Source organism: Pelmatolapia mariae, linkage group LG18 (assembly GCF_036321145.2).
Source record: "Pelmatolapia mariae isolate MD_Pm_ZW linkage group LG18, Pm_UMD_F_2, whole genome shotgun sequence".
Lineage (NCBI taxonomy): Eukaryota > Metazoa > Chordata > Actinopteri > Cichliformes > Cichlidae > Pelmatolapia > Pelmatolapia mariae.
This window is the reverse complement of record NC_086243.1, coordinates 18,082,855-18,102,119: the sequence shown is the minus strand read 5'-3', so window position 1 is coordinate 18,102,119 and position 19,265 is coordinate 18,082,855. Positions and strand designations below refer to the sequence as shown.

At 39.1% G+C, this 19,265-nt stretch overlaps 2 protein-coding genes across 3 annotated transcripts in view; one reads left to right on the top strand and one right to left on the bottom strand.

Annotated features, from left to right (window-relative positions):
- The window catches only part of LOC134617640 (phosphatase and actin regulator 1-like), a 51,209-nt gene extending 39,632 nt beyond the window's left edge, over positions 1–11,577 (bottom strand). The window contains exon 1 of the mRNA XM_063462961.1: positions 11,388–11,577. Within this exon, the coding sequence (XP_063319031.1) occupies positions 11,388–11,499 (112 nt within the window). The 5' untranslated portion in view covers positions 11,500–11,577. The remainder of the gene's footprint in view (positions 1–11,387) is intronic.
- A 535-nt stretch (positions 11,578–12,112) lies between these two features.
- LOC134616763 (NAD-dependent protein deacylase sirtuin-5, mitochondrial-like) lies at positions 12,113–18,246 on the top strand. Of its 2 annotated transcripts, none has more exons than XM_063461751.1 (9): positions 12,113–12,223; positions 13,390–13,494; positions 13,780–13,913; positions 14,818–15,043; positions 15,715–15,802; positions 15,898–15,951; positions 16,712–16,835; positions 16,995–17,110; positions 17,258–18,246. In XM_063461751.1, exons 2-9 carry the CDS (start codon positions 13,395–13,397, stop codon positions 17,328–17,330), a joined length of 915 nt encoding a protein of 304 aa, XP_063317821.1. In that variant the 5' UTR covers positions 12,113–12,223; positions 13,390–13,394; the 3' UTR covers positions 17,331–18,246. The 2 variants fall into 2 exon arrangements, with proteins under 2 accessions (XP_063317821.1, XP_063317820.1); XM_063461750.1 differs by lacking the exon at positions 12,113–12,223 and adding an exon at positions 12,393–12,532.
- The last annotated feature ends 1,019 nt before the right edge of the window (positions 18,247–19,265 follow it).

The following is a 19,265-nucleotide window of genomic DNA, read 5'->3' as shown; positions in this document are numbered from 1 at the left end:
TCATCATCCCAAACAACAACAGGCCAAAACAACAAGTTTTTCTTAAGTGAAGCAGGACCTTCAAATGTTACAACAGTGTCAAAACCTGCTGCATTTGTGGGATTTTTTGTTAAATTACTTCTAACTTGACAGGACACACTAGACACCTCTCAGCGCAGAGTCCTTGTTATTGTTCTTATTGCTGGAAGGATTTTGATAACTATGAAAAATGTGAGACACACAAAGAAGAAAAATGAATTTAAATGGAATGAAAAAGAAACTGTAGCAGCTGCAGAGGGCTACTTGGTTAAATCTAACACCATCAAGAGCACCACGTGTGATTAGAGACTTTCAGAAACTCATGAAAAGACACTAATCCAAGTCAAGTTAGAGACTCATATCCCTGATACTTTCTTGTGGTCGTGCAAATTGGTTTGATATCAGCAGAACAACAACAAAAAAGCGTACTGGCGTGCTGACTGCCAAAATGTTACACAAGCCAGGACTACTAAAGGATCATGAAAAAGTTCACACTTCATATCTCTCGCTTATCTAATTGTGCACCAGACTAAGCAGACCATTCTCACTGTGGGAAACGGTTCAGTACAAAAGACTGTTTGATACACATATGGTGAAGCGCACAGGGGGGCTACCCATGGTCCATCTGCAGGAAGAAATGCTATCAAAAGACATACCTCAATCAGCACAAACATGCAGGACCGGAGCACCCATTTGTCTGAGATGTGTCAAAACCTTTACAAGAAAATCTCACCTTTGTGAGCACAGAGAAAAGATACGTTTGGAAGTCAGTCCTGTGGACGTATTGAAACTACTTATGATTTGTTTTCAATTTATAAATAATCGTCTTGTGTAAATGCCTGAAAAGCTCTCATATAATATTTCTGCACTGTATACATGACAAATTTTATAATCCATTTACAGATTTGCACATAAACTAAAACATTTAGTCTGACAATGTGAATGATTCATTCTGCCGGGATTGTAAGTCTAAAATATGCAGATCTCTGCAAGATTTCTCCAAGGGCTCAAGAAACCCAAAGCTGTATAATTTAACAAGGCGGAGCCAGACTCTTAATTGGAGTGATTCTACATGAATTCATTCCAAATGGGAAGTCACAAAGACTGCTTCCTGTGAAGTGCACATCCACAAGGGTTATAAAGTGCTGAATTATCTTTAATGACTTACTCACAGCATGAAGAAACCTAATAACTGTAGAGCAGAAACAAAAGTTAACAGCCGACAAGTCAAATGAATAATTTTTCAAGCAAATTGTCTGCATTGTAAATTTTAGACATTACTACTTGAGGTTCTGAAAAAATCTGAAAAATTGCATTGTGTCCTTAAAAATGGATGATTTCATCAGAGCCAGGGTTCTGAATCATCCTCAGTTTTACAGCCTTCTCACTAACTAAATTATATTACACGTAACGTGCTGTACTTCACCAAATTAAGTAACAGACAAATCTGTATATAACAGAAATATATTTTCACTGTTTGTTTACACACACACACACACACACACACACACACACACACACACACACACACACACACACACACACACACACACACACACACACACACACACACACGTATGGGTCCTCAGTTATTTAGAAAAAAACAAAAAGAAACAAAAAACAGGACATTTTCTGTAAATTAATGGAAAATTGTCCACTTGATGAGCTGCAAATCCTTTCTTTTAAAGACTGAGACAGTCAAGTACTCTTTGATTTACAACAGCAGTATTTCTTTGTAATCACTTTAGAACTAACATCAGTTATCATAAGTTTCATAAATTGATTATTTATTATCACCTGTGATGCTTGTTAGAATGGACTTGGGCTTCTTTACACTAAAGGAAAAGGGGTCAGTTTGGAGGGGTTTATTGTACACATGAAAACTAACAAACTTAGATGAATTTGACACCCATGGTATAGATATTTGCAGTTCAGCTCAAACACAAGGGTTTGAGCTTGTGTTTGACACACACACACACACACACACACACACACACACACACACACACACACACACACACACACACACACACACACACACACACACACACACACACACACACACCAAAAACAAACAAAAACAAAACAAAACAACCTTCCACCTCTTTGTTAAAGAAATGTGTTATAGAAGTGACAGTCAAATCGCTGTTCACCTGTGTTAGGCAACTAATGATTTTTCTTGTATCAGTCAGTTGATGAAATGTTCGTAAATCTCTTGCAAGTATCTCTTTTATGTAAATGACATATTCAGTTAATATATATATTTTTAATCAGTAACTAACACAATGAGCTTTCATTAATAGAGCTTTGCAACACTTTTGAGTGTATGAACATTTAAATTATGCAAAAAGTGAAAGTTGCACCAGCAGAGAGCAGTGGTGCTCCAAGGACTGCCCTAATTTCATCTTCCAGAGGCAGACTGTAATACACTGACATATCATATTCATCTCCATTATAATGATTAACATTTTCACACATCCTCTCTTATGAAATTAAGGCAGGCAACAGGCTTTAATGATTGCATCTTTCAAATTTGAAACGATTTTTGGACAGAACATTGTGCTGCTGAACATTTGTATCTGTCTTTTATGGTTTTACAGGACAAACACACGACTTTGTAAAACTGTCCTTACATTGGTTGTCTAAACCACCAGCCTGTCCCAGAGTTTCAGATTTTCCCTTTTACTGTGTTTTTTTATTTGTCTGTCAAGTAAATAATTGTGTTGCTATTTGATAAGTAGCAGCTTTTGTTTAAAATCTCTTCTTGTAAGAGCACATTAGATGTTAATCCTATTTAATAAAGCTAGCAGAAAGGAAAAGGACAGAGTACCTCATATTTCACTACCAGCACAGAGTCTTTTGTAATACAGTTTGATTATATTTGTAAAAACATCACAGTACTTGAGAGCAGGTTAGTGGAAACTGAAACAGAAGAAATTCCACAAAATCAAAGCAATTCCCAATGAGCTCTGCAGTAATTAGTGGCAGGCAGACTGTGCCACTCCTCTTGGATGTTCTTGCTGTCTGTGTCTGCAGACAGTTTTCAGTTTTCTCTGACTAAGTCTTTCATCTGTCATTCTCTCAGAGAGCAGAGCACTACAGAGGGGACGCTCAGCTAAAGAGCTTTGGTCCCCTCTGGCCTCTTCTGGCTCTGATAAAGTTAAGACGAATATCATTTAGTTTCAGGCACAGGTAGCTCAGTAATATAAAAAAAACTTCACATCAAGAGTTTTCCTGATTGCTGATGACCTACTGAATGACCGCTGCCATATCAAAGTTCATCAAAGTTTAAGGTGTAACGCATTACAGTGGTGCCTGCATTATGAATGGCTGAGTGACAGGACAATATCTTTAATTAATCATAGTGACTCTGAATGTCCCAACAGAGGGATAACAGCAACAGTGAAAGGGAGGATTTTGCAAAATGGTACACAGAGCTGGTATGAAGTATGGTTTGGAGATGGTGGTGCTAACCAAATTGCAGGTGGTCGAGCTGAAGATGTTACGATTTTTATTTTTTAGTGAACAGAATGGACAAGATTAGAAATGAGTCCAGCTCAGGTTGAGCACTTTGGAGAAAAGTTTAGAGAGGCAAGGCTGAGATGGTTTGTGCAGAGGGAGGGGATAGTGGATATACTGGACAAAGGTTGTTGAAGTTGAGTTGTTGAGAGTTACCAGGCAGGAGGGAAAGAGGAAGACCACATAGGAGATTCATGGATTTAGTGAAGGAGAGGGTTAGTGTGGAAGAAGAGGAAACTAGGGACAGGGTGAGATGGAGGCAGATGTTATAATGTGGCAACCCATAAAGGGAGGAGCTAGAAGAAGAAGAAGACTTTAAATGTCCCTACTACTCCCCGAGCAACTACAGTATGGATGAAAAACCCACCACTGTGTCTCATATTTTTTTTAAGCACTGATAAAAGCAGTCTATATTAAATTAATATAAACGCTTTTGTAACAGTGTAACGTTCTTGTACTTGAACGTTTTAAAGCTCACATGTTGAGAATTAGTATGTGATTATACTGTAGCTATTTGTTGTTAATAAACAAAGAAAAAAAATGATGCAGTCTATGTTCTGCTTTGAGGCATTTATTCATGGTGTCATTTGAATTCGCTCTGCCGGGAGAGAGTGAGGTGGTACTGAGTAGCATGTGGCACAGCAACCATCTTGATGTTAACGCTGGAAATTGCCAATGAACCTAACCCTTTAAAGCAAAGTGTATCATATTTGATGCATGACATTTTGTGAGTTTTTGTCTTCTACATCAGCAGCGTGAAAAACTGAAATAAACTGCCTGATATAGCAAATAGGATTCCAACTGAACAAACTGAAACTCATATATGCAAATTAATATTAATTTTTGTAATTAGTCAGAAGGTTCACTAAACAATCCATTTTCAAAAAAATTACTTTTAAAAAATATTTTCTTATTTCATGGATCAGGCTTTAAAGGGCTAATCAAAAATGGAGCATTATTTAGCTATAAGAGATCCTTCTTACAGTTGGGAAGTTGAAGCTGGGCTGTATAATCCAGATATACTTATATAATATATACAGATGTTGACAGTTGATGTTTTAAAAGAATATATTTGACTTAGAAAACAATATAATGCCAGATTGCATTACAATGGGTCAAACATTTGTCGCTGCAGTTATAATGTGACGTGATTCAGTTCAGTTCAGTTCAATTCAATTCCCACTTCATCTCTGAGGACCGCCAGAGAATGGAGAGAGGTAAACTGTTCCCTTAGTTCGATCGCTTAATTTCATAGAATTGCTCTGTTTTTTTGGCTTTTTTTTTTTTTCACATCTCAGCAGTTTATCCTGTGGGCTATTTGACGATCTGTTCAGAGACTTACATAACTGCCTGGAAAATGCAGGCATGATTTACAATATTGTTTTCTTAAGGAAAACACAACACCTTTTTATTCCATTTGAATAGTTTCATTCCAAAATAAGCTCTGCACTATAACATAAAGTAACTGCTGAATATTAATTTCACAAAAATTAAAAGGATGCCCTTTTTTGACTACATGACAACTAATAATCCAAAAAACGATTCCATCAATATTTTTGTTGGAATAAATATTCACCTAGTTTAAAAATATTTGTCACAATATAGCTTAGGTTTACGATTAGAAAAAGGATGCAATCTTAACCTCCTGGGACCTGGCGTCCACATATGTGGACATCACATTTTGGGTTATTTAGACCAAAATGCTCAATTTTGGTCTACAAGGGCCTGATATCCACTTACGAGGACATTATACTGCTGCTGTTCTATCACAATTTTAAACAAATATCCTCATATGTGACTCTTATTTTTCTTAAAAACAAAAATAAGATAAAAAAAAAAATCTGGTAATTCTTTCTTTTTACATTCATTGGGCCCCGTTATGCCCAAATATCAAGGAGAAATTAAAAATGCATGTTGTGGAAGAGTTCGGGTCTTAGGAGGTTAAAGGAGGGCGAGTGGTGCAATGCAGCTTTGATTGAACTGAGTCCCAGGTTTGCGGCAATGTTGAGGGGATTCTTACTCTGTGAAGACACTTACTCAGCAGAAAGATCCTAAAGGGCTGGTGCACTCTGGGAATTGCATTTGTGACACCTGTATCAAATTTCTGTCTTTATACATTCACCTTCTCCACTTAACAGATTACACTGTATGTCTCTCAACTGGCTGACACCATCTGCTGAGAACATACATTTTACTGTCACTGCAGATAACAGGGATATCATCCACCCATCCATCTCCTGGATCCTGTGTGCAGTCTATGCTTGTGTTTTGCATTTTATTCCTTCATACGCAAAGTCATTTGATATATGTGGCCTTACATTCTTAAAGCAGCATTGGAGAGTAATAGTGATTCAGACAGGGTTCTCGAGTCTAGTAATAATTGGTCCTTGGCCATGCTGCCTTTTTTAATGCAGCGGAATCCTTACCCATCTCTATCCAATGTGCATACACACTTACTATAAATAAAGCCCATAAGTACATCATCATGCAGCGTTCTTCGGCTTGCGAGGCTTTTTGAAAAATGCGTTATTTCTCAGCTGGCATGTGGAAAGCATATCACAGCCAAAAGCCTTTTCCACACTTCCAAGTGTGACACGGAGAGGGAGAGAGATGAAAAGAAAGTGAAGAGAGAGAAAGATTGTTGAGAGAGAGAGAGAGAGCTGCAGCTTCCTGCAGGCTGTCGTAGAAGACACCTGCCTGTCTTTTAATTTTCTTTTAATTTTTTTTTTTTTCTTGAGAGGTTGGCAGGTGTTCAGGCCAGGTGACACTGATGGTTCACTGATGGTTCACGGAGCAGGAACATCCAGTAAGAGTTCTGGATATAGCTTTGCTATTTTCTGCTCTCATTTACCCACTCATGTATTATTCAGACCCGAGATGCTTCAGCACAAGAAGGCACATTTGCAACTAAATAGAGAAGATGGGTGCCTGTTGTTTTTTCAGTCTCTCATAAGATGGTCTAAAATGTCAGCCATGCTCTGTATGCTCGTGTTTCAGAAATTGCAATGGGGGCTATGCGATAAATCACAAAAGACAGAGATTGAGAACTGATATAGATTTCTTGCTGCTTATTATCACCACTTTGTTAAACACATTTGCTAATTCCCTCTAACGTCTCTACAAACAGCTGAAGCATTTCAAATTCTACAACCTCTGCACTTATTTCAGCCCCACTAGGTCATCAGAAATTCACTTTTCCTTTAAAAAAAAAAGGGCTGACAGCTTGAATTGATGATTGCTAATTCTGGTGGAAGTTGTCCTTGCAGTCACCTTTTACATTAAACTGGCTTAGATCTTCTTCTGTGGAAACAAATGTGCATATTTAAATGCTGAATAGCAAAAGGTAAGACAAAATAACTGCTGGCATCTTGCAAGGAAAACTATAGTTACATTTCTCCAGTCCAGTGCAGACATACTGTAAAAGCTGTCATGTAAACCCAGCTGGCGCGCAGAGCTCTGCGGCAAAAATTTGCCCTGTCCCACCATGCATCTGTGTATTGATTGTACTCTTTAGGACAGCAGGCACTGCAACACGGAAAGAGAGAAGTAGAGAGTGGTGGGTGGTGAATGAGTTGAATTTGGCTTTTTTTAGCTTAATGTGGTTGCAGCACAGAAGCCAGGCTCAAACATCAAATTGTGAGACAGACAGAACATGTCCAAGTGAAATGTTAACACTGCTTCTCTTTGCGTCTTTCCACGTTTGGCTGTACATCTGAATTTGCAAGAATGTCTAGAATGAAAAGCCTCAGCACGCACATTGCGCACAGGTAAGACTGCAAATAAACATTAAATAAAATTTGCACAAAAGCCGAGGAAAATATCCCAACATCTGCAGTGCAGCCAAGTCTGAGTTTATTTGCATGCAGGCCAGGTATAAGAGCAGGAGCTCCAGCCTCCAGGCATCCCCACACAACATCCAGCTGTTTGGCATAACTAATATTTGTACAGTGGGTGTGCTGAGACTATTGTGGGGTATGAAAATCTTTGAAAACTAGGTGAGGAAGCTGGACTGTGTGTTAAGTCTAGAAAAACAGAACAAACAAAGTACACCCACAAAAATATCTTAAGATAATAGCGGGAATCCAAACTGCAATAAGCAGGATTTTTGTACTAAGTGTTTATGAAATGATTAACTAGAGGCAAGCTCTGTGTGGATAACATTTCAACACCAACACATCTCAATACTGTGAAAAAGTAAGAAAAGTGAAAAATCTATCTGCTCCATAATATCAAATTATGATTTTATCAATGTATTCTTGTATTAATAAAGATTGTATCTGACAATAGAAATATGGGGATCAATTATTTTCAACAAAAGGGGGAAGATGATGGAGAAATGAGGGACTGAGACAGAATGATAGGTTAATTGTGATGGAAAAGATGTGAGAAAATCCAACGAAGTCTGATCAGTTATCAGAGATATTTTAGTAAAAAATCAGAAGCGCCAGCTCCTTTTAACTGGGAGACTTTCTTGTGCGAAGCAGACAGAAAACAGATGGGGCTGTAGTTGAGCAGCTGAATGATAAGCGAATAAAAAACCAACAAGGCAAGTTCTTCCAGTTAAACAATGCTGTGTCAGCAGGCAAAGCGCTAACAAAGAACTGACATGTATGCACACTTTGTCTTCACGAAAATTTACAGTGACACGAATGCACGAGCACAAATCTCTGTTTAGTTTTTTGGGGGTTTTTTTTGTTAAAAACCCATAGACAGGATGCTTAGCTAAACAGTGATGATTCTCTGTCAGCTCACAGCTGCTATCCCAGACACCACGCATGTCTGTGTGTGTGTGTATGTGTGTGTATGTCCTAATAATATAAAGCATCATGACAAGCGGTACAGACTGGAATCAATCTTGACACATAGGTCAACTGTCTGTCAACACCTACACCCCCTTTCGTATTTTATCGTTGACAGCAACGCGGTAACTGATGCCTTTATGTTATTATGTCTGTGTGCAGAGCCATTTAACTGCAGGGCAAATTAGATAAGTGCTGGCTCTAAACAGGTCAGTGCAATAAAGCCATGTTTCATATGTGAACCCTAATTCCATTACAAACCCTTAGAGTACCTCTTATTTGTAAGCCTCAGCCTTATCTCTGTAAAAGTCAAAGTTGCAGCAAAGACTGGGGACGCCTGATCCATGCATGGGCTAGCTAAACCTACTTTTAGTCTTAGGGGATAAAGCAAGACAAGCTATGAACCTTCAGTTCATCTTCTAATGATCGCACAGATAAACCCTCCCAGATAAACTTTGCAGACATGAATGAACAAAAATCAGCATAATAATCCCGTACAGGATTAGTGGTGTATTGATCATAATCTCATTATGCTCGCTTTCATTTATTAAAGGAAACAAAAAAACAACAACAACAAAAGCCAAAACATTTGTTTTTCATTTACCATATTTGCTTTCTGTGCAGAGAACTGGGGTGTGTTTAAACCATTATAAGTTATAGTTTATATAGTTTAAATGCATGACAGGTAACTATTCAATGTCTTGCTGTGAACTACAGAGAGATAATTGCTTAGTACTTGCTTCACATACTTGGCAGCCCTGGTCATTTATCTTTATTAAGCACCTGGGTGCACAAGCACAAGACTTTTGGTTTCCTTGGCAATAAGCAAGCTAAATCCTGCTCCACTTCTACAGGTGGAAGTGAGTCAACAGCACTGTTGTACAATTCGCCCCCGTACCATCTTTATGCTTTGTGTGAGCTTGATGGTAGAGTAGGAAAATAAAAAAGAAGCACAGAGACAACTGACAGTGTCCTGTCACTGACAACAGGCTCGTCTCCACAGGCCAAACACTCACTGGCGAAAGCAAAATAGACTAGAACTGTTTCTTTTTTCCCCTCTTTTTCATATGTCAAGAAAAACACAAGTGAGCATCCGGTGCTGCCTGGGCTCGCGCTGCACACCTGGGAGCTGTCAATACAGCTGCCGTCCAATGACAAGCTGCACTGGAATCCAAGCTGTCCTGATGTGAGACTGCACATGCTCCGCTCTTCAAGCATAAAACTGCATAAAATACTCTTAAGAAGCAATCATTAACTGATTTCAAGGTTTGACTTTTCAAATAGGATATGTACTTTGTTTATCCCAAAAAGCTGGGAAATGACTTTGTTACAGCAGCCAAAACATGTAACCCAGTCTAGCAGCAAGTATTAGAAAGGTGGAAAAAGAAAAAGCTTAATTAAACTGAAAATAGAAAAAGTGAAGATCTGAACAAATCAAAATCTAAATATAATACAATCTAACAAATGACTTCAGGGGTTGTGGTATGAGGCAGGAAAGATTTTCTTTATGGGAGCATTTTACTGCTTATTTTCCTTGTAAAGGACTATGATGATGAGATGAGAAACACTTTATTTATCTTACATTTGGGAAACAATGATGATAATGATAATAATATGTGAATAATATGTGTAGATGATTTTCTTCCGAGCAAATTTCCTGTATTTTATGAATGTCGTACTCTTTGAGATTTGGAACTGTTGCTCGGGGTGATGGGGGATGAATTAAAGGTGCCACATTGGGTATTTTCACTCATTTTTAGGACATTTTGCAACCAAATGATTCATTGATTAATTACTAACACATGATTTCATAATGACGCGACACTGCTTTATCAGAATGTTCAAACTTCTTCTCATTAGCACAGTAATTTCATCTAAAGCCATCCTTTATAAGATATATGTGATATTCAGGTGAAAATATGTGCCATTGTGTGGTAGTTTCAAATAAAGAAAGGATCTTTTGAAAGCTACAATACATGGACATCTGGACAGCATCCAAACCTTACACACTACAGACATGGCAGCTTCAGCACCGTATACATTTTGCTGAGTGGATGATGGGTGTGATGCCAGCAAGCTGATACAGCAGGACAAGAGGAACTTCGCCAGCTTATTATAGAAGCTTTATGAGAAAAGAAAAACAGCAGGGCATGTGATTCAGTTAATGAGACTAATAAGAGAAAACCACATTTTTTGGCTGTGATACAAAACAGGCTATCAAACATCCTTCATAGTAGGCTGCTAACTGGCGTGACTGTGATGAGATCTGTCGCCGAAACAGACTGTTGGATGCAGCTTTATAGTGTATCATAATCACACTGTAGTGCAGAAGATCTGAATCCGGTTGACTCAGTCAGCATAAAATGCCAAATCACCATGGTAACAGGGGATGCAACACACTTTGCACAGGGTGATGGAGACAGGAGACTGTTCGCCACCAGCATCATCTCGGGATTAATGACAGCTGTTTATAATGCAGTGATTAGAATCCGAGAGAGAGAAATACACAAAACTCCGGACATCCCACCCGATTTTTTGTGCACCACAGCCAAAGCTGGGGCTACTACAGGGTCACGTTGAAGGTTTTTTTTTTCATTATTATGTAACTGCGTTGAATTACAGTGGTAGCAATTACCAAACGCTGACGAAATCAAAATCCACACGAGACTGCTATTTAAAGCTATGAAATAAATAAATAAATAAAAATGTAAAAATCTGTATATTTTCTGTATTCTGGAGTTCGCAGCGGACACCATGCCTCAGCGTTAGTCTACAAAGTTGCATAACATTTCACTCACATTTCTCCCTCCCTTTCAAAAATATCGAAAGCTACCCATTAACAGATTTTGAAGATTAAATCCCACACCCCCAAAAAACTGTCCTACAAATCCACACATTCTGTGGAAGCTCATTCGCATAAAACAGAAACGTATTTTAGACCGTAATCTCCTCACTCCACCCACATCATTCAACGACATCTGGAAAGGGGGGCAGAAAAAACATCCAACAAGAAGATCTGAGAGCATGATGGCTGGATGGATGTGCTCTTACCTGTCCGCATGCTGGAGGAGAGTCGTGCTTCTATAAGATATGGTGTTTCACTCTTGGAGCGGAGTCTCCTTATCGGTCTGCGGTCTGTGCTGTTGGCTGGAGTGGTCGCCATCAATTTTCACCCAGTGTCCAGTGGAGACTGCTCTGGCCGACTGGGGGCAGATGCAGAACCACGGCCACTCTCACACGCTGGGAGGTAGCTATTGATGACGGGAAGGAGCGAGAGAGCGAGAGAGGGGGAGAGAGAGAGAGCAAATGAGAGAGAGAGAGAGAGAGAGAGAGAGAGAGAGAGAGAGGGAGAGAGAGGCGTTGGTGGGTTATGACATGCATACACTACACAGTGCGAAGGGATATATAAAGCCATGATATGATCATTTCATTATCATTGATCAATTCAGTTTTTTTTACATGTAAAAACTGAAACATATAATCTCAGATTAGAACAGATTAGGACTTTATAGGTTACGATGTATACAATTATATTACGGTTAAATACATTTGTGCTGCAGGGAAATAAATATTTTTCTCGAACCAAAATAATTACTAATAATATATCTAAAATAATCTTATTTGATAAAAGCTCTATCCGTTTGTCAGAGCTTTTATTTTTTAAGCACAAAAAGTTGAAACCACTGAATCGTTAAACCTGAGAATGAATGAATCATCTTGAATGAACTGCAATTTCGCCAACGCGCCAGCAGGTGGCGCTCACGCTCGCGAGTACCATTTACGACAGTTTGATACGTTTACGGCTGCTCCCGTTAATCAAGCGTACAGGTAAACAAGCAAACTCGTTGCGGCACTCTGCTCTGATAGAAGGTTTATATCGCAGCGAGGTGAGTACAATAAATGTATTGTAGCAAGTTTATTTAAAACACGCTCATATTTGTAGTATCAACAGATACATGTTCGGATGTACTGGCTAGTTCCTGCTTATGTGACAGCGAGCACGATTTGATCCCTGTGGCTACTCCTCCCCCCGACTTTAAAACGAGTACAGGTCAACGCAGCCGATGTTTGGAGTTTGTTAATGAGTTTGCAACTTGTTAGCTGCAGTTAACAACGTCTTCTTTTCATTAATTCCTCGGCTGAAACGCTTCTTTTGGTTATTTTTGGAAGAAACAGCGCGACAAAGAGCCGCAGCAGTAAGTAGCTGTAACGCGTACTCGGATTGTGCAGAATCTTTACAGCCTTTAACGCCTAGATTAGCCTAAGCCTAAGCACCTTTTGGCATGTTTTTTGGACATCTCGTTAAACCTGTTTGAACGTAATAGGTAGTTTATTCAGGTTAATGGACGCTCACTTTTGTCATTTTCTGTTATTTTCCGTTGGCCTCAAAGTAGGAAGAACTGGTAACCTTCTTTGAGAAAAATACGCGACATTCGCGTGTCTTATCGGGGCCTAAAAAGGCAGGCTATCTGAGTTACGTTGCAGCTGCATTCCTTTACGTGCCTTTTTTGTATTCATATTTCACTGGCATATAAAGCAAGACAGACACTGAGTTTTGCATTTGTCCTTTCGGAAGCGCCATTTGTGTCTTGTGGCGACTGTCAGATAAATACAACTAAAGCAAAAAAAAAAAAAAAAAAAGTGCTGCAGCAATGTGAGCAAAGAAGTGAGCGACACTCATATCAACTGGATTTGTTCATCAGAGTTATGCTACAAGGTCTAAAAGACCTTCCTCCTGATGGCAGTAAGATGTATTCATCATGTGTTGTGACACATCAGAGGATGTCTCACCCTGCCACACCACCCAGGACTCCCAAAGTTGCATCATACTGTTTTGTTGCTGACCTGTAATCCATCTTTACGTAGATTACACCACTTAACCACCAGCTACACACACTTCCACTCACTGATGTGCTATAATTTAGATCAAAACCTCTCTTTTATACTGTGCTTAAACGGTGACTCTTACACTGTCCCTTCAAACATCTTGTGCGAACATGCGGGAGGTTACACATTGGATTTTCAGCATTTTTGTCTTTATCTGGTCTTCCAGTGACAATGCTTCTCCGAAATCGAGCTGTCGTTGCTCTTGGGCTTCGAATGTGCTCCTCTCATGTGACCAAAGGACCGCTGGCTGATGCAGTGAAACACAGCTCAGGTAAAATGAACACTTGTGCAGTACAATGTTTGAGTTACATAATTTGGTGACATATAGAACCCGAGTAAGAAATCAGCTAATTAAGAAGTAGGAAGTGCATCATGATAACTGAAGAGAAGACAGGCTGCTTGATTCTATCTAAATTAAAATGATTAGTTAATTTTAGATTTACCTCTTATGTTTTTTTTCTTAACTCATCTGGGTATCATTATGTCTGGAGGGTTTCAACACTTGCATTGTGCTTCCTGCTCCGATGTAAAAGTAGTTTTTATTATATTTTCCTAGACATGTCTGAATTCCGTGAGGTGTTTTCCAAAGCCAAGCACATAGCCATCATAACAGGAGCTGGTGTAAGCGCAGAGAGCGGAGTACCAACCTTTCGTGGAAAGAATGAGAAGTGGAGGAAGTGGCTGTCTCAGGTAACTGATAAAGAAGCAAATCATGGATGCATTTTATTTTTTCTTTTCTTATTTCATTTTTTTTTTTTTTTTTTTAGGTTGTATTTGTGTTTTCCCTTCCAGTTAAATATGCCTTTGGATTGTGCACTTTAGGGCTGTGCGATATGACCAAAATCTCATATCCCGATATAAAACATCTATCGTCCGATAACGATATAAATCACAAAAAAATTTTATATTTTCTGTAAATTCTGTGAATCTCGGGTAGGTGAAGTGTTTCCAGCTGGGCGTCGTGTACCTGGAGTCGAGTGCTTTAACCGATGCATGAAACTACACATTTTTAGACATAGGTTGTAACCGCCGCCGTTTTCTTTGTGAGTATTTATTACACAGCGTGCTGCGGGGAAAAGCCTGTTCTAACGTTTGAGTCTAAGGTTTATTTTTTAGCACCTGACGACTCTTTTTTCACCTCTCATCCGTCAATACTCTGCATACTTTTTCCACGTACTTCCGTTTATTTTGAAAAGTTTCAACAGGCTCTTGAGCTTTATTGTGAAAGGTTTATGTGGAAAATAAACAAGCGGACATGCGATGGTTTTACCGTCGTTGTTGCTAACGACAATCCATAAAAACAGGCGATTGTCCGTCCATAGTGTGGTTATATTAAATATAAGCGAAAGAGAGAACTTTAAGAAATTAATATAGCCACTACAGTGACCATCAAAACGATGAAAAAAAATATTGCCGTAAACAGTTTATTTTGCGACACCACGAAACAAACGATAGCGTAAAATGAAACGATAGACGTTTTTATATCGTCATCCGATATATATCGTTATATCGAACAGCCCTAGTGCACTTTGATGGCAGCCTTCTGAGCTTTTCAGTCTGTGCTTAAAACACAACCATGTGGATCTGTCCTCAGGACCTTGCAACGCCAGAGGCCTTCTCTCGCGACCCGTCTCGAGTCTGGGAGTTCTACCATTACAGAAGGGAGCTTGTGATGAACAAGAAGCCCAGCGCTGTCCATTTGGCTTTAGCAGAGTGCGAGGCTCGGCTGAAGAAGCAGGGGCGCTTTGTGGTCATCATCACCCAGTGCATAGATGACCTGCACCGTCAGGCTGGATCCAAACATGTGCTCAACGTTCACGGTGAGGAGCAGAAAGTGACCACAGATACAAAATGCAAATAGCAGCTGTTTAATTTTATTACGTGCAGGATTATGCAAAAACTACCAGGAGGAATTATGTGAAACTTGGTTGCAAGATGGAGCATGACAGCATGCCTTGGCAGAGAACTGCACTGTCATAATGGCCTTGCTGTTTTTGTGAGTCATTACCTCCATGTCTAGCTTTGTGTGCTAATGTTAAGAGAATTTCACCCTATAGGTATCTTCAGTTTCACACTCAGTTTTAAGTTCTGAAATTGAACAACTTTTCCAATTTGCGTTAACAATGTACAGTCATCCTAAAACAGCTCCTTGTGTAGCGATTAGTGGAAACTTTGACAGCGCTGTTGTGGTTTTGCTGGGATAGGGAAAAATCTGATTCATAGTGGTTGGTCTCTCAAGCCCACAGATTTAGTCAGTAATTTAATGTCAGTGGAGAAAAGTCCAAGAAGTGTCCTGCTCAAGTGTTAAGTTGGCCTTTTAGAGGAACATTTTGACTGGCTTCTCTATTTTCATACTGTTTTGAGGGTGGCCAGAGTGCTAAAACATTTGACTCACCTGCTAAAATCTTTCTTCTGTCTGTTCCCACGAGATGTTCACTGTGATCCCAGCACTCTAATGTGCAACAGCTGTGTTTTCTGTGTATAACTGCAGGCAGTCTGATGGAGACGCGCTGTATGAGTTGCGGTCATGTGTCAGTGAACAAGAGAAGCCCCATATGTGCTCCCTTAAAAAACAAAGGGTAAGTAACAGAACCTTTGAAATACCAACACTTACACTGATCAACATAAACCTCCAGCATGGATAGATCACAGTCTTTGCTGTATTAATGTGCAGTGACCCTGGCCCAGATGTTCCTGATGCCCAGATTCCTGTGGATAAGCTGCCAAGGTGGGATTACTTTCATGCCATATTAATAACACTGACAGACAGATTTGCTAAGCTTTTTGTTTTGCATATACTGTAGTCGGTCAGACGCAAAATTAGTTTCCTCAAATTCTGCATTCTGCACCAGCCTAATAAGCAAACCTATTCTAATTGCATATGATTATGCAAACACTAAGCAATTGTCAGCTTGGCTGTTTATGCACTGTGTGACGTTTACTTAATTTTGTGTAATTCTGTGTGGGTAACCTCACCGGGAAATCTTTCTCCCCTTTCGAAAAGCATGTGCTTGTTAGAAAGGAAAAAAATATAGAAAACATGGAATCTTTTTAATAAGAAAACACAAAAGCTACGAAAATGCACACTTAAGAGAAGCATGCCATCTGCATTATTGTGAGAGGTTTAGGTTACCCATCATCTCCACTCACCTCCTGTATCTCTTTGCGCTGCTGCAGACCTGCAGGTTTTTCCTGCTGAATGAGTTTAAACTCAACTCCTATGTTCCTGTTAGTCAGATCAGTTCTTCCACTGGGGGGCAGCAGTGTGCTATAAATACTTCAAATCCAGTTTTGCTTATAGGTGTAACTGAAAATATGGCTGAAAAGTTGCACATTGACATCTCCTGAGAAAACGGCTTATTCTTAGATTTTATAATCTTTAATTATCAAGCATTTGGCTTTTCTGGACACATCTTTGTCAGTGTGGATAGAATTTGAAAAAGTATGAGACCATTAACATGAGGACTGTTTTATACTGCTCTCTGTAGGTGTGAAGAAAGAGAGTGTAATGGTCTGCTGAGGCCCAATGTGGTGTTTTTTGGGGAGACGCTGGACTCTCACATTCTTACTAAGGTGGAAAAAGAAATTGAAACCTGTGATCTTTGTCTCGTGGTGAGTCATTTTAATTTCAATATGCATGTGTGATATATACTGTATTCTTCCTGTGTAGTATTGTCATGTAACACAATATTTGCTAAGAAATTACTCGACCTGTGTTTTTCCCATATAAGTTGCCACTGGAGGTCATTGTTGATTGTTGTTTTCCTATAGGTGGGAACATCTTCTATTGTTTACCCAGCAGCCATGTTTGGCCCTCGTATTGCATCCAGAGGTGTTCCAGTGGCGGAGTTTAATATACATACAACACCGAAATCAGAATATTTCATGTAAGTCAGTCAAATAACTCAGTCCTCATTAAATAAGATGAAGTTAGACCACCTAAATGCCCTTCAGACGTACAATTCTCACCTTCAGTGTGTTTCTTTGTGTGCGTGTGTGCGTGTGTGTGTGTGTGCGTGTGTGATGTGGCACAGGTACCATTTCCAGGGTCCATGTGGAACTACACTGCCTCAAGCTTTGGCAGAACATGAGTCAGAGGTTTTTTAAAAAAACTCCGGGCTGACTTTTTCAACATCAGTTAGATTCAAAAAACAAAACCTACAAGCCAGTGCAGCCCAGAGATTTCTTAGCAATACTCCAAATCTCTTTAAATCAGTGTAGCTGTTAATGCGCTTGGTGGAGGTATTTTGTAAATCATTAAGCTTCTTGACAATTTTTGAGATGAATTTCTTAATACTTGAAAATGTAGCTCACTAACTGGAATCAGATCATGATTTTTTTTTATATGTTACATGATATCGTGTGAACTATGCAGCTTAAAAAGGAAAGGGAGAACATGCATGTAAAAAATCAAAACAAAAACAAAAGTCAGACATCAAAGGGTATTCTTTCATAATAGATGTTAATGAGAAGATCATTAAATGTTAGCACTATTGTTCTCTAAAATGAAGCTGTAGATCAACATATTACTTCTGGTAGAGTATTCCACTTTTCTCTTTCTACGGCATGAAGAGATGTACAAATCATAATATAATCTAGTGCCTTTTCAGACTGTTTACACAACCTTGACCAAATGCTTGCTTTAAGTTTCAAGTGCAAATCTTTCAATGTTACAGAGATTTATTCCAGTGTACAAAGTTTGCTGTTGACCAAGGACAGAGAGGAAGTGAAAAATTCAGTTTATGCCTGTCATTTACTTTCTATGCTGGTTAATTGTGTTTATTATGACATGGGTCTTGTTATGTTACATGGATTATCCATCATGCATTTAATTTTTTTAATATACTTCTCAGTGTCTGTATTACAAAATGATGTATGTGTTTCATCTCTTGGTGGGACGTGTCTAAAGAACAAAAACATCGTCTTTGTCCAAAACAATACGCACAATGTATCATGATGTATTCCAGTAAGACTGCCAATACCTTTATTAAAAAACTCAATACAATAAAACACTAAATTGATATTTGGTGAGAGCTTATTGTGTTGATTTTAAAAAAAGTCATAAATGTCTTTGGTGAATGGTAAATGGGCTGGTTGTTGTATACCTGTTTCTACTCCACTTGAGCAATGTAAAGCCTTGGTAGGTTACAGTATCGGGCATAACGAACCACTTGGCAAAGGAAAGAAAAAAAGAATCTTTTGGCACTTTGCTACTGTTGCAAAAACAGGTTTGGGACTGCATTTCAGTTAGTGGTGTTGAAGATATTGTCAAAAATGATGAAACTAGGAACACAGAAAAATACCATTTGTATCTATTTTCCTAGCAAAATACAAGGAAACTACTCTTGCAGAGTCCTGCATGTGCAGAAAGTGAACAGTAGATGCCAGCGTGTAGCTTTCTATCTCAGATGTTGCTTACATAGTGATGTATAATTCTGCACTGAGAGGGACACGGTGGAAAAAAAAGGCCTCTCAGATTCTGCTCTTAGCATGCATGAGTGAGAGGAAATGCAGATTTAAGTACCCCTAGGCCATCAGTGAACCCAGAGTTGTTACGACTGAGCTGAGCTGAGGAAACGATATCGAGCTCAATCATAATGCTGCTGAAAATGGAAACGGTTTGAAGTGGAAAGCAAGGCGACACAAGGTGGCCTCTGTTGTCCAAGCTGATTTCTTACAGGGATCTTGATAAATTGCATGTTTTAAGACTATTATTAGAATTATCGTGTGTCTTTGTGTTACTTTTTTGTTAGCCGATTGCCAAAGTATATTTTTCCTTGTGTAGTTTTTATTTTTCCCTAACTTTCTCTTGTTCAGGCTATGGCTTATTGCATCATGCAGTGTTTAACCCCATAAAGCGAAGTCAACCTGCAAACATTGGTGACTGTTTACAGAGATGCTTTAGACACCTACAGAAACGATCAAACACGTCACCAAAAGAACCACCACAAAGGCTACAAAACTGTTAAAAGCTGCTGTGTAACAAAAGTCTCTTCTCGCTGCTATGTTGTGATTTCCCAGGTTTGGAGACACTGGCCCGGT

Bases quoted from the DNA above. Each gene is read 5' to 3' on its own strand.
- LOC134616763 (XM_063461750.1), top strand. The intron at 15,044-15,714 runs GTGAGGAGCAGA...GTATAACTGCAG, and splicing joins ACATGTGCTCAACGTTCACG to GCAGTCTGATGGAGACGCGC. The intron at 15,952-16,711 runs GTGGGATTACTT...TGCTCTCTGTAG, and splicing joins CCTGTGGATAAGCTGCCAAG to GTGTGAAGAAAGAGAGTGTA.